We start from the raw sequence: 14,686 nt of genomic DNA, 5'->3' as shown, positions 1-14,686 counted from the left end.
CACCCCACACACACACACACACACGCACACACACACGCGCGCGCGCATACACAAAAACGCACACACATTCACTTCTGCTTGCTGACTACTTTTGATGAGTGCAATTTCCACATTTTCTTTCATCAACGTTCTCACCGTAGCTCAGTTGGCAGAGCGTGGGATTGTAGACGGTTAATTCAGAATTCCTACGGTCACTGGTTCGATTCCAGTCGGTGAGATTAATTTTTCTCCTTTTGACGCCTGTTGTGCTTGTGTTGTCGTCGCGAGTGCAATGCGAGTTGCTTCCACCACCACACACATATACGCGCAGGTGCTGCAAGTTCACATCAACCACATGCTGCTTCTTCTTTCATTGCGTTCTGGTTTTGTACTTCTTACTGACCAGAGGGACAAAAGAACGCAACTGAAACAACACAGCCAGCCGCAACCCTCGGTCGCGTGCTGTTTCCAGGTTTCCATCTACTCTACTACAACCACAAACTCACGCGCATGGGCTACGCTACACCTGAGGCAAGGGCTGTGGGGTGAAGGATGGGGTGGTGCGGTTGTGCGTCAGGTGGGGCCAGTGGTCGCCCTGATCAAACGCCAGCTCGTCCACGGCCATGATGCGTGGGTTCGATCCGCCAATCCTGCCGTTGTGCCACGCATGATACACGACATACCTGATTGGCAAAACACGCGAGCGTCAGTGGTGGTGCATGGGAGTATGGCAGTGTATGGTGGTGTGTGTGTGTGTGTGTGAGAGTGTGTGTGAGAGCGTGGGAGTAAAGGCGGGAGTAAGTATGTGAGTGCAGAAAGGGAACAGCCGTGGGACAAACATGGTCACAAACCAAGCGACGACACACACACACACACACACACACACACACACACACACACACACACACACACACACACACACACACACCATTGCTTTGCGTGTGGTGTCTGGACGACAGAGCAGTGTCCCGGGCCCGTGAACCCGGCTGGGTTGGAGGCATCTGCATCACGGTGAAGAATAGGATTGGAGGCATACTGGCGCGGGAAATGCGCGATGGGTGGTGTGGTGGTGTTTGGACGGGTTAGTTGTATTCGCAACCAGGTGATGGGAAGTGAGGAGAAGAATAAACCACAACCACACATATGTTGTAACAAGTGAATGCGAGCAGCGCAAGTTCTCAGTCACGCCACGTCGTGCGCAGTGATATCGTGCACGCATCATGCAAAGCACATTTCCCTCCCTTTTCGCCTTCCCGAATACCCACACACCTTCTCGTAAGGGCCGGTGATGTTTGGGGAGCGTGCAACGCCAATTGCGTACTTTGGACTCGTGAACCCGTTGGCCGAGAAGAACATGTAGTACATCCCTCCTGCAGCAGTGGGTGCACGCGTGGTCGTTGTGTGAGCGTGGTGGAGGACACGTACACGTATCGCTGCTTGCAGCAGCGACGTACACACACACACACACACACACACACACACACACACACACACACACACACACACACACACACACACACACACACACACACACACACACACACACACCTTGCTTCACGATCCATGGCCCTTCGACCAGAGGTCCTTCCCACGGCTGGTCATTGGTGATGGCCTGTGATGAGAGGTGTCGGTGGTGCGTGAGAGCAGCCCCATCAACACAGCAGCATCAGCAAAAGCAGCAGCAGAAGAAGAAGAAGGCAAGGGGCGAATCCGCTGCATGACACACACACACACACACACACACACACACACACATAAAACGATTGTACCACGTAGGGCTCTGCTGCCAGGGTGGTGCCGTTGTTGATAACGCGCTGGACAAAGATGGGTGTGGGCACGGGCGGTATTGCGCCGTTGCCATCGCGCTTCCAAATCACATAGCTATCACGTATTCGCGCACAACATGAGTAGCGGGTGAGACAGCGGTATTGTCGAGATTGCACAGCGCAAGGTGTCGAAGCAACGGCCAGACAGCCAGACAGGCAGGCAGACAGAGAGACACAAACAGAGAGAGACACACACGCATACACAAAACCCGACAAAACAACACAACACAACACATCACAACATAACATAACACAACACAGCACAACACACCACACCACACCACACCATGCGCCAACATCTCTTCAAAGCACTGACTCGTTGTCGCCGTCGCGGAAGAAGGACGCGTCAATGTTGCCCATTCCGGGCGTGTGCACTGCACCATGCAGCAAGCAGCGTGTGCACCATCCAACTGTGAGACGCGAGCGAAAAGCAGAACAGAACGTGCACTGTGAGTGTGATGGCATGTGTAACTTGCAACGCACCGAGAGGCGCGCCAAGATCAGAGAATGGGCCAAGGGGCGTTGGGCCCGTAGCCACCCCAACGGACAAGGTGCCGTCCTTGTGGCTGTGGTGGCGGTGCAACGAAGCTTGAACTTGTGGGTCGTAGCAACGAGGGCAAGCGAAGCGTGGGGGTGGGGGTGGGGGAGGATGGCAGACAGACGGCTAACAACATGATGCGAACACAAAGCACAAAACACCACATATGTATTCACACACGCACGCACACAGACCGACAGACACAGACAGCCAGACACAGACAGACAGACAGACAGACAGACACACTGCGCACCGTGCTGCAAAGTACACGTTGTACTGTGAAGCGCTGATGCGGTGAATCTCTGGTGCCCAAAAGTCTCTGACGGCCCACGTGGGCCTGCCAGCGGCGTTTGCAGGAAACACGTGTCCAGACAACTTCCAGTTGACCATGTCGGTGGATGTCTGCAGCAGCAGCAGCAACAGCACGTGCGTGTGTGTGTGTGTGTGCGTATGTCACGTGCATCATGAGGTATGTGCAGAGAGCAAGCACACACAAGCAAGCAATGGCAGTGAGCGGGTACGCATGCTCAAGGCGGAACCAGTCCCAATCAAAACACAGCATCCACATGTGCACATATACAAACACGCACACACGCACGCACACACACACACACACACACACACACACACACACACACACACACACACACACACACACACACACACACACACACACGCACGAACCATGATGGGAAAGGCGTCTGGTGCGTCGCCGCTGGTGGTGACGGCGTACACGACGCCATCTTGGATCAACACCCCCGGATCAGGGTGGTTGCTGTCGATGACCGGTTTGTGTACGTCCCCTGCACATTCACATTGTGTTGCCCTCTTCTTTGCACTCCGACCATCTGTGGCCCTCCTCCATTCACACCAACACCAACACCACAACACCAACCACCACTCAACAGCAGCAGCGCTGCAAACACAAAAGGAAACCAACCACCACTGCACATCGTCTTGGGTCGAGAATTTACCATGACCACGGATCGTCAAGTCTGACGCCTCTAGATTGCAGAGAACGGAGGACGTGTTTCGTGAGCCTTCCGTACCAATAAAAGGAGCAAGGACGGCACCCCACTAGATGTCCTAATCGCTCTCTCCTGTATCTTGCTACATCCTGCCGCCCCCATGCTTCATGGTGTGATTTGTCTTTATTACGGATTGTGCTAGCCTGAATCGTCGTTTGACATTCTAATGTGGGGCGTGCTTTTCGCGCCCGTTGAACCATATATGGATGCTCAGGATCTCCTGGAGTCAAGCACGGAGAAAAGTGCCCTTGGGTTGGGGGTAGCCTGTCTCAGCGACCGACGTTCATTGCTCTTTCCGGAATGCTACCTTACCGTCGCTAGAGCCAGACGGGACACACACGGGTTCGCTGCAGCGCGACGCAGGAGCGGCTGGAACCTTGATCATGTTGAATATACTTTTTGCAGCCGGTCTAGCTTGGGAAGGTCCTTACGTAGTGCCTTGCAGGAACCACCAATCACACCATCAGGGGCGTGTCAGAAATACTTCATAACTTAGCTCTTGTCCAACGAACCACCACCACTGCACATCGTCTTGCTTCTTGCTTCTTGCTTGCTCGTTCAGCAGCTTCCACAACCTGCCGAAAATTATGTGAAATCTTCTTGCATTGTTCCGTAACCGCTGCCAGCGAAACGAAAAGTACAACAACAAGCAAACAGCTCCTCGCTTGTCTCCTTCATCATCGAGTGGTCTGCCATCCGCTCCGACACACGCCCGAGGATGAGGACTTCGACCACGGGGCTTGATGCTGTGCGACGGTGGCGCCGATATGTGGTGATGCGGCGAACACGGAGGCAGTTTGAGGACCTGGTGCTGGCAATTGAGGGCAGCGCGGCACAGGTGCAATGGCCACCAAACTCGCTCCGCCCCGTGGTCTCGTCGCCGCACGCCCCATGGTTGTGCACGCCACAACAACAACAACAACAACAACAACAACAACAACGACAACAACAACAACAACAACAACAACAACAACAACAACAACAACAACAACAACAACAACAACAACAACAACAACAACAACAACAACAACGACAACGGCAACGACAACGAGGACAATCGAAGGAAAGCGAGGAGGAGCACCGGGAGGAACACGAAAAGGAGTGTGGGAAGGGGCAGAAGGACCAGAATCAAGAGGATCAGGAAGATCAAGAACGTAGAAGGAGTGATAGCGCACTGCAGGTTGGACGCACCCATGAGCAGGAGCATACAAGGGAGCAAAGGGAAGACACGCACGTTACACAACAGCAACAACAACAGCAACAGCAACACGTGGCGCGGGGCACATGTACATCCCCGACTCTGTGGCTGTTTCCAGATGTGCATCCACGCCACGATGATGAGGTGCAGAGCGAGGTGCCGGTTTCCGTTGGTGCTGGCGGTGGTGATGAGGAAGAAGCTGGCCACATTTGTGACCACCCCCAGCTTCCACAGCTGCAACAACGACGACAACAACAACACCAACAAAGGCGACAGCATCGCCTGCGTGAAGAGGTCGTGCCCGAAATTGCGACCGTTGGTGCCAGGCGAGACACGGGCCGTGACATGGCACCAGAGACAGCCTCGGTGCACACAACAGTCCCTGGGTTGCACGATCACCACCACCACCATCACCACCAGCAGCAGCAACAGCAGCAGCACCAGCAGCAGAAGTGGGTTGATGATGACGATGACGTGGATGATCCTGATTTGTCGATGGCGCTGTCTGATTTGTCGCTGCTGTCTGTATCGACCATTTCTACGCCCGACCCTTCGGAGGAGGTACACAGCTCGCCTGCCCACACGGATTCCACGCGAGACACGCTGCAAACGCCATCACCGCCGGCCTCATCGCTGCACTCACCAGCGCACGTGCTCGGCCACAGTCGAGAGCACGAAGCAAGGCATACTGAGCACCCTGCTGCTGTTGCATTCGGCAGTGGTGGCGGCGGCGGTGCAACAGCTGGCATTGATCGCCACCCGCATGCACCCACGCACAGCAGCCATAGTCATCATGTGCGCGGGGTGCGAGATGATGGCGCCAAGGCACGTGGCCCAAATCACCAAGATGAAGAAGAAGAAGATGATGATGTTGATGATCACAACAAACGCACGCAGCACCAGCACAATACGCGCACGCAGCTTCAGCACAATACTCACACGCAGCATCAGCACAATACACGCACGCAGCACCAGCACAATACACGCACGCAGCACCAACCACACCAGCACTGCGAGTCAAGCAGAACACGCGAGCAGTGGGTGCCCGTGCCCTCAGCCAACGCCAATGCCACCACCGCCACCACCACCACCACCACAACAACGTTCTCTGTGTCGCGGCTGCTCAAGCTGCGGCAGCACATCATGATGGAGCTGGACTGGACGCGCCAGTGCCTCGCCTCACGACTGCAGATGCAGCAACACCTTCACACCATCCAAACCGTTCCTTCTCCACTCCCACCACCACCAACACTGTGATGATGTGTCGTCCGAATGCCAAAAATAAACTGCACAGTCACATCGGCGGGTCTTGTCCACTGTTTGCACACAATCGCATTCATTTCCGCTCCGCAACACCTCCCACAGCGGCACTGCCTCATCATCGCACCCTCATCATCGCACACGGCACCATGTCTCATCACCCTCAGCCAGACCGGGAGATCCCAGCCAATGTGAGTGATCGAGAGTCAAGGAAGGAAACACGCAGGAGAAGGAAAAGAGAGCGGGCAGTGAGGGTGTGGCGGTTGGCTATCTGTTGTGGTGGTATTGACCAAGTCGACATGACATGGCATGACAGCACCCATAACGACTTGTTTGCTTCGTGTGCAACAACACAGCTGTTTGTGTATCCAGATGCGCTGAAGGAGCAAGTGACGAAGGGACTCAGCCCCGTCGCTCTGTGCAAGTACTCCATCCTCCCACAAGAGGAGTTGCAGGCAGAGGTGTGAATTTGTATGTGCGTGGTACGTGTGTGTATGTGTGTATGTGTGTGTATGTGTGTGTGTGTGTGTATGTTTGCGTTTTGTCGCCCACACGACTCGCTCGCATTCATGTCACACCATCACATGACCATTTGGCGCACCAATGGCGCGTGCAGCACGTTCGTCCAGAGTCTGTGCAGGAAGCGCGTGCGATGGGCGCCCTGATGGGCCTGGTGGTGCGTCCCGGTGGATGTCACACTCAGTCACATCACATCATCATCCTGCACATGCATATGCATCATGCAAATGTCAGGGTGCCTCTCTCTACACACATACACACACACATACACACACATACGCACATACATACATACATACATACATACACACACACACACACACACACGCACATACATGCAAACACACACGCACACACATACATACATACACACACACAACCCCCCCCCCCACACACACACACGCACACACATATCCCTGCAGGATGGCGATGCGTTGGGGGCGCCGCTGGAGTTTAGTGCTGTGCGTTACGGGTCGACAGAGCACAAGGGCATGGAGAAGTCATCTGGCCTGTGGAAGGACACGTCGCACTACAATCGCTTCAGGCTCAAGCCTGGCCAGTGGACAGACGACGCAAGCATGGCGCTCTGTCTTGCAGACTCCCTCCTCACCCACCAGGGATTTGACCCATGCGGTACGAGCAGCTGGGGAGTCAGCCTCATGTGATGGATGGTACGCCAGCATCTCTGTTGCGTGTGCTGTGGTGGATGCATGTGTCACAGCCCACCTCTTCCTGAACATCACCTCTTGCTCTTCCCCAACCTCCGCCACACGCTTCTACTGCCATTCTGCAACAGACCTTCGCCTTCGCTTCCTGTATTGGTGGAGCCATGGATACAACAACGCCTTTGGCCACGACGATCCCGTTCGCCATTCCGTCGGCCTTGGTGGAAACATTGGCGCCGTACGTTGTGTGTGTCTGTGCGTGTGTGTGCTATGCGTGTGTGTGTGTGCTATGCGTGTGTGTGTGTGTGTGTGTGTGCTATGCGTGTGTGTGTGTGTGTGTCGAAAGCCTGCGCTCACGCCATCGAATTCATCCCCTCATCCCCTCATACCTCCCCGCTTGCAGTCGCTTGACGAGTTTGTGCGTCCGCGCCCCTTTATCGATTACGCGGACCGGCAAGCAACCACCGCGGGGGACACATCCACATCAGGTGCGCTGTGCAATTATGGGAACTCGTGTGCTCTTGCGAGAAGCGCATCATATGACGTGTCCTGCGTTCGTTGTCGTGTTTACCCTCTTCCCCTTCATCTTCTCAACCTTAGCTGTGACCTTCTATCTCCGTAACCCACACACCCATCTCTTCTACACGCCACCCCTCCCCCGTCACTCCTCTCTTCGTCCTTCCTCCTTGTCCCCCTCACCTCCCCCGTCTGCTGTAGGCAATGGCTCGATCATGCGCCTTGCCCCTGTCCCCATTCGTTTCGCTCGCGCCAACGACACCGCAACCGCCCAGGCCGTCGCCTGGCAGCAGAGCAAGACAACCCACCAAGGTCACTCGCTCGCTGCTGTTGTGCATGTGTGCATGTGTGCATGTGTGCATGTGTGCATGTGTGTGTTTTCTTGTGTGTCTCTGTGTGCAATTGCACATGTGATTGATGCGCTGCCCTCCAACACATACATGAATTCTCACACTCCAACGCCACGCCACGTTCACAGGCCACGAGGCAGCGCACTGCGCATGTCTGCTGACGCACATCATGATGAGCGCAATCTCGGCGCCGGCAGACGCGACGCCCGAAGACGTGAAACAGCTGGCACTCGGCAACATCGACGTGAGGAGGGGAGGGGGGCGGTGAAAAGAAGAGGAGGAGGCAGGGAGAGGCAGGAAGTGGAGGAGAGAGGCGACTTGCTTCCTGCTGGATACACACACACACACACACACATACACACACACACACACACACACACACACACACACACACACACACACACACCGCATCATCCCCATCCTGGCCTTGTGCTGTTCAGTTTACGCCGAGCGGGCCTGAGTCGTACAGCATCACGTGTCTTGCGAAGAGCATGGACGAGGAGGAGCACGCAGAGAACAGGCACCTCGACCTGAACGATCGAAAGTGAGTGTTGGTGGTCGATCAAGTTGCTGGGAGTTAGCACCTCTGTGGGCAGCAAAGCAAACGCAGCCCATGTACACGGCGACCTGCACTGCTGAACTGCATGTATGACTAGCACATCACCGCCGCACTCCACCAATGCACCTCCACCAAATGCACCTCCACCAATGCACCACCACACCTCCCCCGCCCATTGCAGGTGGAACTGGAAGAGCAAAGACTACAGATTCTGTGAATCACGCGCATCATCACAGCCGGGATATATTGGCAGGTGCGCACCCCTTGAGAGTCCCGCGTGTGTGTGTGTTGTGTGTGCGTTGTGTGCGTTGTGTGCGTTGTGTGCGTTGTGTGTCGTGTGCGGATGCCTATGCGTTGGTTGCATGGCTTTGTTGGCGGCCATGGACGCTTGTCAAGAAGGACTCTGATTTTCTGCTCACACACATACACACACATGCACACACATACACATACACATACACACACACACACACAACACACACACACACACACATCACATACACGCACACACACACGTACATATACACAACACACACACAACACACACACACACATACACACACATACAATCCTTTCTCCATAACAACAGCTACAGCATGGATGGACTGGCGATGGCGCTGCATTGCGTGTGGACAACAGACTCGTACATCGCTGCTGTCCTCAAAGCCGTGAACCTTCGGGGTGACGCCGACACGGTCGGGGCAATCACGGGCCAGCTTGCCGGCGCCATTTACGGCTATGATGCAATCCCTCAAGCGGATGTGGACGCCATCACCACGTGGGATCCACACGGCACCATTGCAAAACGCGCGCGCAGACTGTACCGCAACGAGTTTCTGTGAATTGTCACCAGTGTCTGCCGTGGTTGTTGTTGTTGTTGGTTGTCATTTCACATAGTAAGGTGTTGTGTTGTTGTTTGTTTGTCGCCTACGACCATGTGCCACGTGTTTGGTTTCCCCCGAATCGTTACTGCACGTTGTTTTCGTTCATTGCACAAGAGGGTGTTGCTCCTTCTGCTTTGTTGTCATCACCACACACGACACTGGGCTCCAATTTGCGTACACGACAATACACGCTTCGCACACACTGTCAAAGCCAAGTATCACAGCAAGTGTCACGCAACAGCCAAGCCGGACGCCACACAAGCACACAGAACGCACACACACATTCAAAGCGATGCAGGTAACTTAGAAGAGAGAAGAGGACAAGAGGAGAAGAAGAAAAGAAGGGAACAGAGAAAATGTACGAGACATAGACAGACAGACACAGACACAGACACAGACACACAGACACACAGACACACACACAAACACAGGCACAGACACCATCGGTTGAACTCACTGCTCCTGAGATGCTTGCGCTTGTGCATCTCCGCCATCCTTCCCACCAGCACCGTTTTCAGTCACTACCTTTGCATCATCCCCCGCACGACCACTGGCATCATCACCATGCTCCTGCTGCAAGTCTTGGTCCCGCTGCCCTGATCGCCCGCGGGTGTTCGCCAAAGGGGAGTGGCTTCCGTTCACGTTGGTACCACCACCATCACCGTTGGTGCTGGTGCCGTTGCGTGTTCTGCTCTTTGTCGGCGACTTGCTCGGCGATTTCTTTGGGGATGTGCGCGTTTGCTTGTACTTCTGCAGGGCTCTGCGCGCCTTGCGTGGGTTGCCGCTGTATGTGACGTACGCTTGCTCAAGCTTCTCTCGGCTTGGCTTTGACTTGACCTACGATGCAGGGAAGGGGGATGGGGGTGGTAGGGTGTGGTGTGGTGAGGGTTGAGCGTGATTGAGAGTGGATGGGCAAGAGAAGTGGATGGGAAAACGGGGAGAGGAAGGGAGGAAATGAGGACGGACACACACAGACACACACACACACACACACAGACACACAGACACACAGACACACAGACACACACACACGCACACAGACACACACACACACAGACACACACACACACACACACACGCACACAGACGCATGTATACCTTGTGGAAAGCGACGCGTTCGAGTTGAGCGATTGTTCGCTTCATCTCTTCCTTTGCTTTCTTCTCCTCCATCTTCTGCTGTGTCGACTTGACTTGCTCCCTAACACACGCACACGACAGGGGACAAACGATGGTGGGATGAGGAGAAAGAAGCGAGTGAGTGACAGGACATCAGGTTCTTCTGGGCACACGCAGACAGGTAGATGAATGGATGGACGGATACAGACACAGACATAGCACACAGACACATGTACGCACTGACACACAAACACACGGGCACAGACACATGGACACAGACACACGGACACTGACACACAAATACACGGACACACACGGACACACGGACACACACAGACGCACAGATACAGACACGGACACACACACACACACACACACACACACACACACAGACGCACAGACACCGACACAGACACAGACACAGACACAGACACACACACACAGAGACACCGACACAGACACAGACACAGACACAGACACAGACACACACACACACACACAACGCACCTGACTTTCGGCAGGGTGACAAAGTCCACGACTGTTGGCGCGTGCTTGGGAAGGTTTGGGAGGTGGATGGGGATGGTGGGGAGGGACGTGCGACGAACGCGGTTCTCCTCTTTCACAGCAAGTACTTTTTGGTCTGAATGAAGGTGTGAAAGGGGGGGGGGGGTGTATAGGATGACGAGACAAGCAAAGGAGGGTGAGTGCAGGAAGATATGCACGCGGTTGTGTTTGAGTTGACAGCTGTGAGACAGCAAATAGAGGCGCGATGTTCCTTTCCTGTTGTGTTCGCACATTCACACGCACGTACACAGATACAGGCGCAGACACATACAAACACACACAGACACAGACGGACAGACAGACAGACAGACAGACACACACACAGACACAGAAACACAGAAACACAGACACAGAAACACAGACACACAGTCAGACACAGACACAGACAGACACACACACACACACACAGACACACACAGACGGACGCGTGCCACGTACGGTGAATCCACTTGTCGTAGTCGAGGACACCTTCACGGACAACGCTGCCCTCCGCCGCGTGCTCCCCATCAACGCAACTCCGCACCTCCGCTGTTGCATGCGCGTGGTGGTGTATGCATGCATGCGTGCATGTATGCACGTGTGAGGTGATGATACGTACACCTTCGGCGTTGTGTTGTTTCAGCTTTCAGACAGACACAGACAGACAGACAGACAGACAGACAGACAGACAGGCAGACACACACACACACATATGTGCACACCTTCTGTGAGCGGCGGGCTGAGGGCGAGGATGGTGGTGACGACCTTGTCGACCGGCAGCTGCCCGGACGTGTGTTTGTCTTCGAGCGTGAGGGAGTCCAGGACGGGTTTGAGGTTGGCCTTGCACCACACGGCAAACCTCGACTCAACTGGGAATGACTCATTCTCCAATATAGTCTGCGCTGGTGGCCTTCGTGGTGATTGGCTGCGGCCTACAAGACACCAGGCACACATGAGATGATGACGCGTGTGTCGCGCGGGTGTTTGCGTGTGCGTGTGCGCGTGTGAGTGTGAGTGTGCGTGTGCGTGTTTTGTGATGTTCACGCAAACTAGATGAGGCAGTGACGAGAACGCACTTCGGTGTGCCGGGCTGGTGGTGCGTTGCATGGACATTCGTCGCATGGACGCTCGACGCCGTGCCACTGGCGGCCTGCAATGCAACACAATGCAGCACAAAGTCGTGCATAAGCATGCAAACGCGGTTTGCAAACGGGATGAGCCTGTCGTTCTGTTGAAGCCCAGCAGAGTGTTTGGGTCAAGAATGTACGCGGCAAACATCAGCATGCACGCTTACGAGTATGTATCTGGGTTATCTTCTTCCAGCTGCAGTGCCTGGTGCGGCTCTGTTGTTGTCCCAGTCATCGAGAAGAAACGCACCGTGGGTGAGTTGGTGATGAATCACTCGCACCAACGAAAACGCATGTGTGTGTGTGCGTGTGACATACTTAGAGAGACATACATACATACATACATACTCGCATGCATACATACATACATACATGCATGCACACATACATACAAACATACATACATACATACATACATACATACATGCATACATACATACAAACATACATGCATACATACATACAAACATACATACATACAAACATACATACATACGCACACACGCACACACGCACACACTCACACACACATGAGTGTATATACATACATACATACATACATACATACATACATATACAAATACACACACACATACATACACACCGATGGGAGCGAAGCTGGTGCGGCGTGTCTTGTACGTCCAGCCTTCATCGTAAGTGACTTCCTTCGAGGCAATCACTTCCTCCTGAACTGGCAGCTGTGTGTATGGCGCCAAGTCGTTGCTCACATCCGGCACAGTTTCACTGTTGGCGGTGAAATGATAAAGGACGAATGACATGAACACCACAACACACACAGTGCAATAGGTGAGTGCTTTGCGTGCTTGCAACACGTGTGTGTGTGTGTATGTGTGTACATCGGTGCACGCACTGCACGGCGCTGCAGCACAACACAAAACACACAACACACAACACACGACACACAACACACGACACATAACACACACGCACATGCAACACAAAACACTACAACACACAAACCAACCCCACACGCAGCGTACCCTTTGAATTTGGCCCGCCGGTCTTGGACGGCCTTCTTCGTGGATGCCCGCAGCCGGGCATTCTCCTTCTTGGCCTTGGCCAGCGTCGCCATGCTCCTCGTCGTCGTCAGCGTCAGCGTCAGCGTGATGATGTGCTCGCTTGAGGACAAGGGAGGAAGAGGGTGTTGTGTTGTGTGTTGTGCGTCTTGCTCGTCGCGAACAGCGCGGTTTCTAAGACGGCGCCCAACAGCATAAACAGTAGCACAATACCTGCTTGCTTACGCACCAGCAGCCAACACACACACACAAACAACGGCAACGCCGACACAGCAAGCAAGCAAGAAGCAAGCAAGCAGTTGACGACTTTCCCTTGCTCGCTTCCAAGCCTCCATTCACATCACGCCACCCATCACCCACCACCACCAATCACGTCCCCAACTGCTGCTTCACGACTGTGTCGTCTATGACACTGACACCCAGGGGATCCTCTCAGAGTTGCCGTCGTGCACGGTCAATATCATCCTCACATTGATTGTCACATCACGGCATTGTCTTTCCCCAGTTCCACACACATCACCACCCACACACACGGCGCGCGTGATCGACGCGACGCGACGCGACGCCATGTATCCCGCGGCGAAGCGCGCCAAGTTCCTGGCCATGGAGACACAGCCTGATTCAGGCAGCATGTTACGTGCAGCCGTCGCCCCTGCTGTCTCGTGCGGGCTGCACCGTGATGTGGCGCAGCAGCGCAGAAGCGCGCCGTTGGCGCCAATTGGTGTGCGTCGACCACATCCACCCACCGCAAAACGCAGACACAACATCGATGTCGACAGCGACAGCACCAGCAACACGGGCACCACCGCCACCCACACCAGCAGCAGTATGACCAACACATTCTCCCGCGCGCACCGTGCGTCGGGCACACGGTTGACAGGCACACGGTTTACGCGCGCATCTCCAATTGACCTGATGGATGAGGACGACGAGCAGCCGCCATGCAAGCGCCCCACACTGTCCATGGCCACAGAGGAAGACACACCCGTCCACATCATCGATGACAGCCAGCAGCACGACCCGCGGGCGCGCGCGTGCAACAGTGACGAGGAAGGGGAAACGGACGACGTATGTGTCGTTGATGTCGACACGCCACGCAGGCCAGCGATACGCAGAGGGAGCGTGATTGTCGTGGATGGCGAGGACGCGCTTGGCGCCTCTGCGCTTCGCTCGTCCACAGACCCCATTGTTCTTGTCGACGATGATGACGACGGTAATGGGGACGGGAATGGGGATGGTGACGACGACGATTCTGCGTGGGACTCGGCAGTGGATATCCGATCATCCAGCACGAGCAGCACGGAAGACATGACGCGGCACAGCGGAGTACGCGACGGCACGGCAGCTGGCATGCGTGGGTATGGTCCAAGTCCCGGCGAAGGACTCAGTGTGCCATTGCATCGCTCGTCATCGGCGCCATCACGCTCATCCTCCTCGTCGGCTCTCTGGGTACGTGTCAACATGTGTGTGAGTGTGTGTGTGTGTGAGTGTGTGAGTATGCAAGTGTGTGTGAGTGTGAGTGTGAGTGTGAGTGTGAGTGT

General features: G+C 54.8%; 4 protein-coding genes and 1 non-coding gene across 5 annotated transcripts in view; 3 read left to right on the top strand and 2 right to left on the bottom strand.

Annotated features, from left to right (window-relative positions):
- Window positions 1-130: 130 nt before the first annotated feature.
- On the top strand, window positions 131-218 carry PTSG_20064. The gene has a single exon. It is a non-coding gene; the product is annotated as a tRNA-Tyr (tRNA).
- A 141-nt stretch (window positions 219-359) lies between these two features.
- PTSG_01536 (uncharacterized protein) lies at window positions 360-3,756 on the bottom strand (the record flags this gene model as incomplete). Its single annotated transcript, XM_004997457.1, has 11 exons — window positions 360-662; window positions 908-1,014; window positions 1,249-1,349; window positions 1,528-1,591; window positions 1,749-1,860; window positions 2,122-2,179; window positions 2,289-2,371; window positions 2,597-2,745; window positions 3,028-3,146; window positions 3,318-3,383; window positions 3,684-3,756. 11 exons carry the CDS (start codon window positions 3,754-3,756, stop codon window positions 500-502), a joined length of 1,095 nt encoding a protein of 364 aa, XP_004997514.1. The 3' UTR covers window positions 360-499.
- Window positions 3,757-3,986: 230 nt separating this feature from the next.
- On the top strand, window positions 3,987-9,280 carry PTSG_01535 (uncharacterized protein; the record flags this gene model as incomplete). Its single annotated transcript, XM_004997456.1, has 13 exons — window positions 3,987-5,439; window positions 5,563-5,790; window positions 5,997-6,020; window positions 6,186-6,290; window positions 6,446-6,505; window positions 6,771-6,981; window positions 7,145-7,251; window positions 7,417-7,501; window positions 7,731-7,841; window positions 8,008-8,123; window positions 8,320-8,423; window positions 8,620-8,691; window positions 9,028-9,280. Exons 1-13 carry the CDS (start codon window positions 4,090-4,092, stop codon window positions 9,278-9,280), a joined length of 2,826 nt encoding a protein of 941 aa, XP_004997513.1. The 5' UTR covers window positions 3,987-4,089.
- A 127-nt stretch (window positions 9,281-9,407) lies between these two features.
- On the bottom strand, window positions 9,408-13,331 carry PTSG_01534 (uncharacterized protein). Its single transcript, XM_004997455.1, has 9 exons — window positions 13,110-13,331; window positions 12,713-12,852; window positions 12,276-12,324; window positions 12,058-12,131; window positions 11,704-11,913; window positions 11,441-11,530; window positions 10,946-11,078; window positions 10,421-10,520; window positions 9,408-10,159 (listed from the first exon to the last, which is right to left on the bottom strand). The coding sequence occupies exons 1-9, from the start codon at window positions 13,199-13,201 to the stop codon at window positions 9,776-9,778; spliced, it is 1,272 nt and encodes a 423-aa protein (XP_004997512.1). The 5' UTR covers window positions 13,202-13,331; the 3' UTR covers window positions 9,408-9,775.
- Window positions 13,332-13,357: 26 nt separating this feature from the next.
- PTSG_01533 (uncharacterized protein) overlaps window positions 13,358-14,686 on the top strand; it is a 2,004-nt gene continuing 675 nt past the window's right edge. Inside the window, exon 1 of the mRNA XM_004997454.1 lies at window positions 13,358-14,594. Within this exon, the coding sequence (XP_004997511.1) occupies window positions 13,713-14,594 (882 nt within the window). The 5' untranslated portion in view covers window positions 13,358-13,712. The remainder of the gene's footprint in view (window positions 14,595-14,686) is intronic.

The sequence above is a fragment of the Salpingoeca rosetta genome (genome assembly GCF_000188695.1).
Source record: "Salpingoeca rosetta unplaced genomic scaffold supercont1.4, whole genome shotgun sequence".
Classification (NCBI taxonomy): Eukaryota; class Choanoflagellata; order Craspedida; family Salpingoecidae; genus Salpingoeca; species Salpingoeca rosetta.
The sequence above is the reverse complement of the archived record's forward strand: the minus strand, read 5'-3'. Positions and strand labels throughout refer to the sequence as shown.

Coding starts and splice junctions, on each gene's coding strand:
- PTSG_01534 (XM_004997455.1), bottom strand. CDS start 13,201: ATGGCGACGCTGGCCAAGGCCAAGAAGGAGAATGCCCGGCTGCGGGCA. Junction 12,853..13,109: donor CGGCGGGCCAAATTCAAAGG/GTACGCTGCGTG, acceptor CACCGCCAACAG/TGAAACTGTGCCGGATGTGA. Junction 10,521..10,945: donor GTCACCCTGCCGAAAGTCAG/GTGCGTTGTGTG, acceptor TGCGTGTGTTAG/GGAGCAAGTCAAGTCGACAC.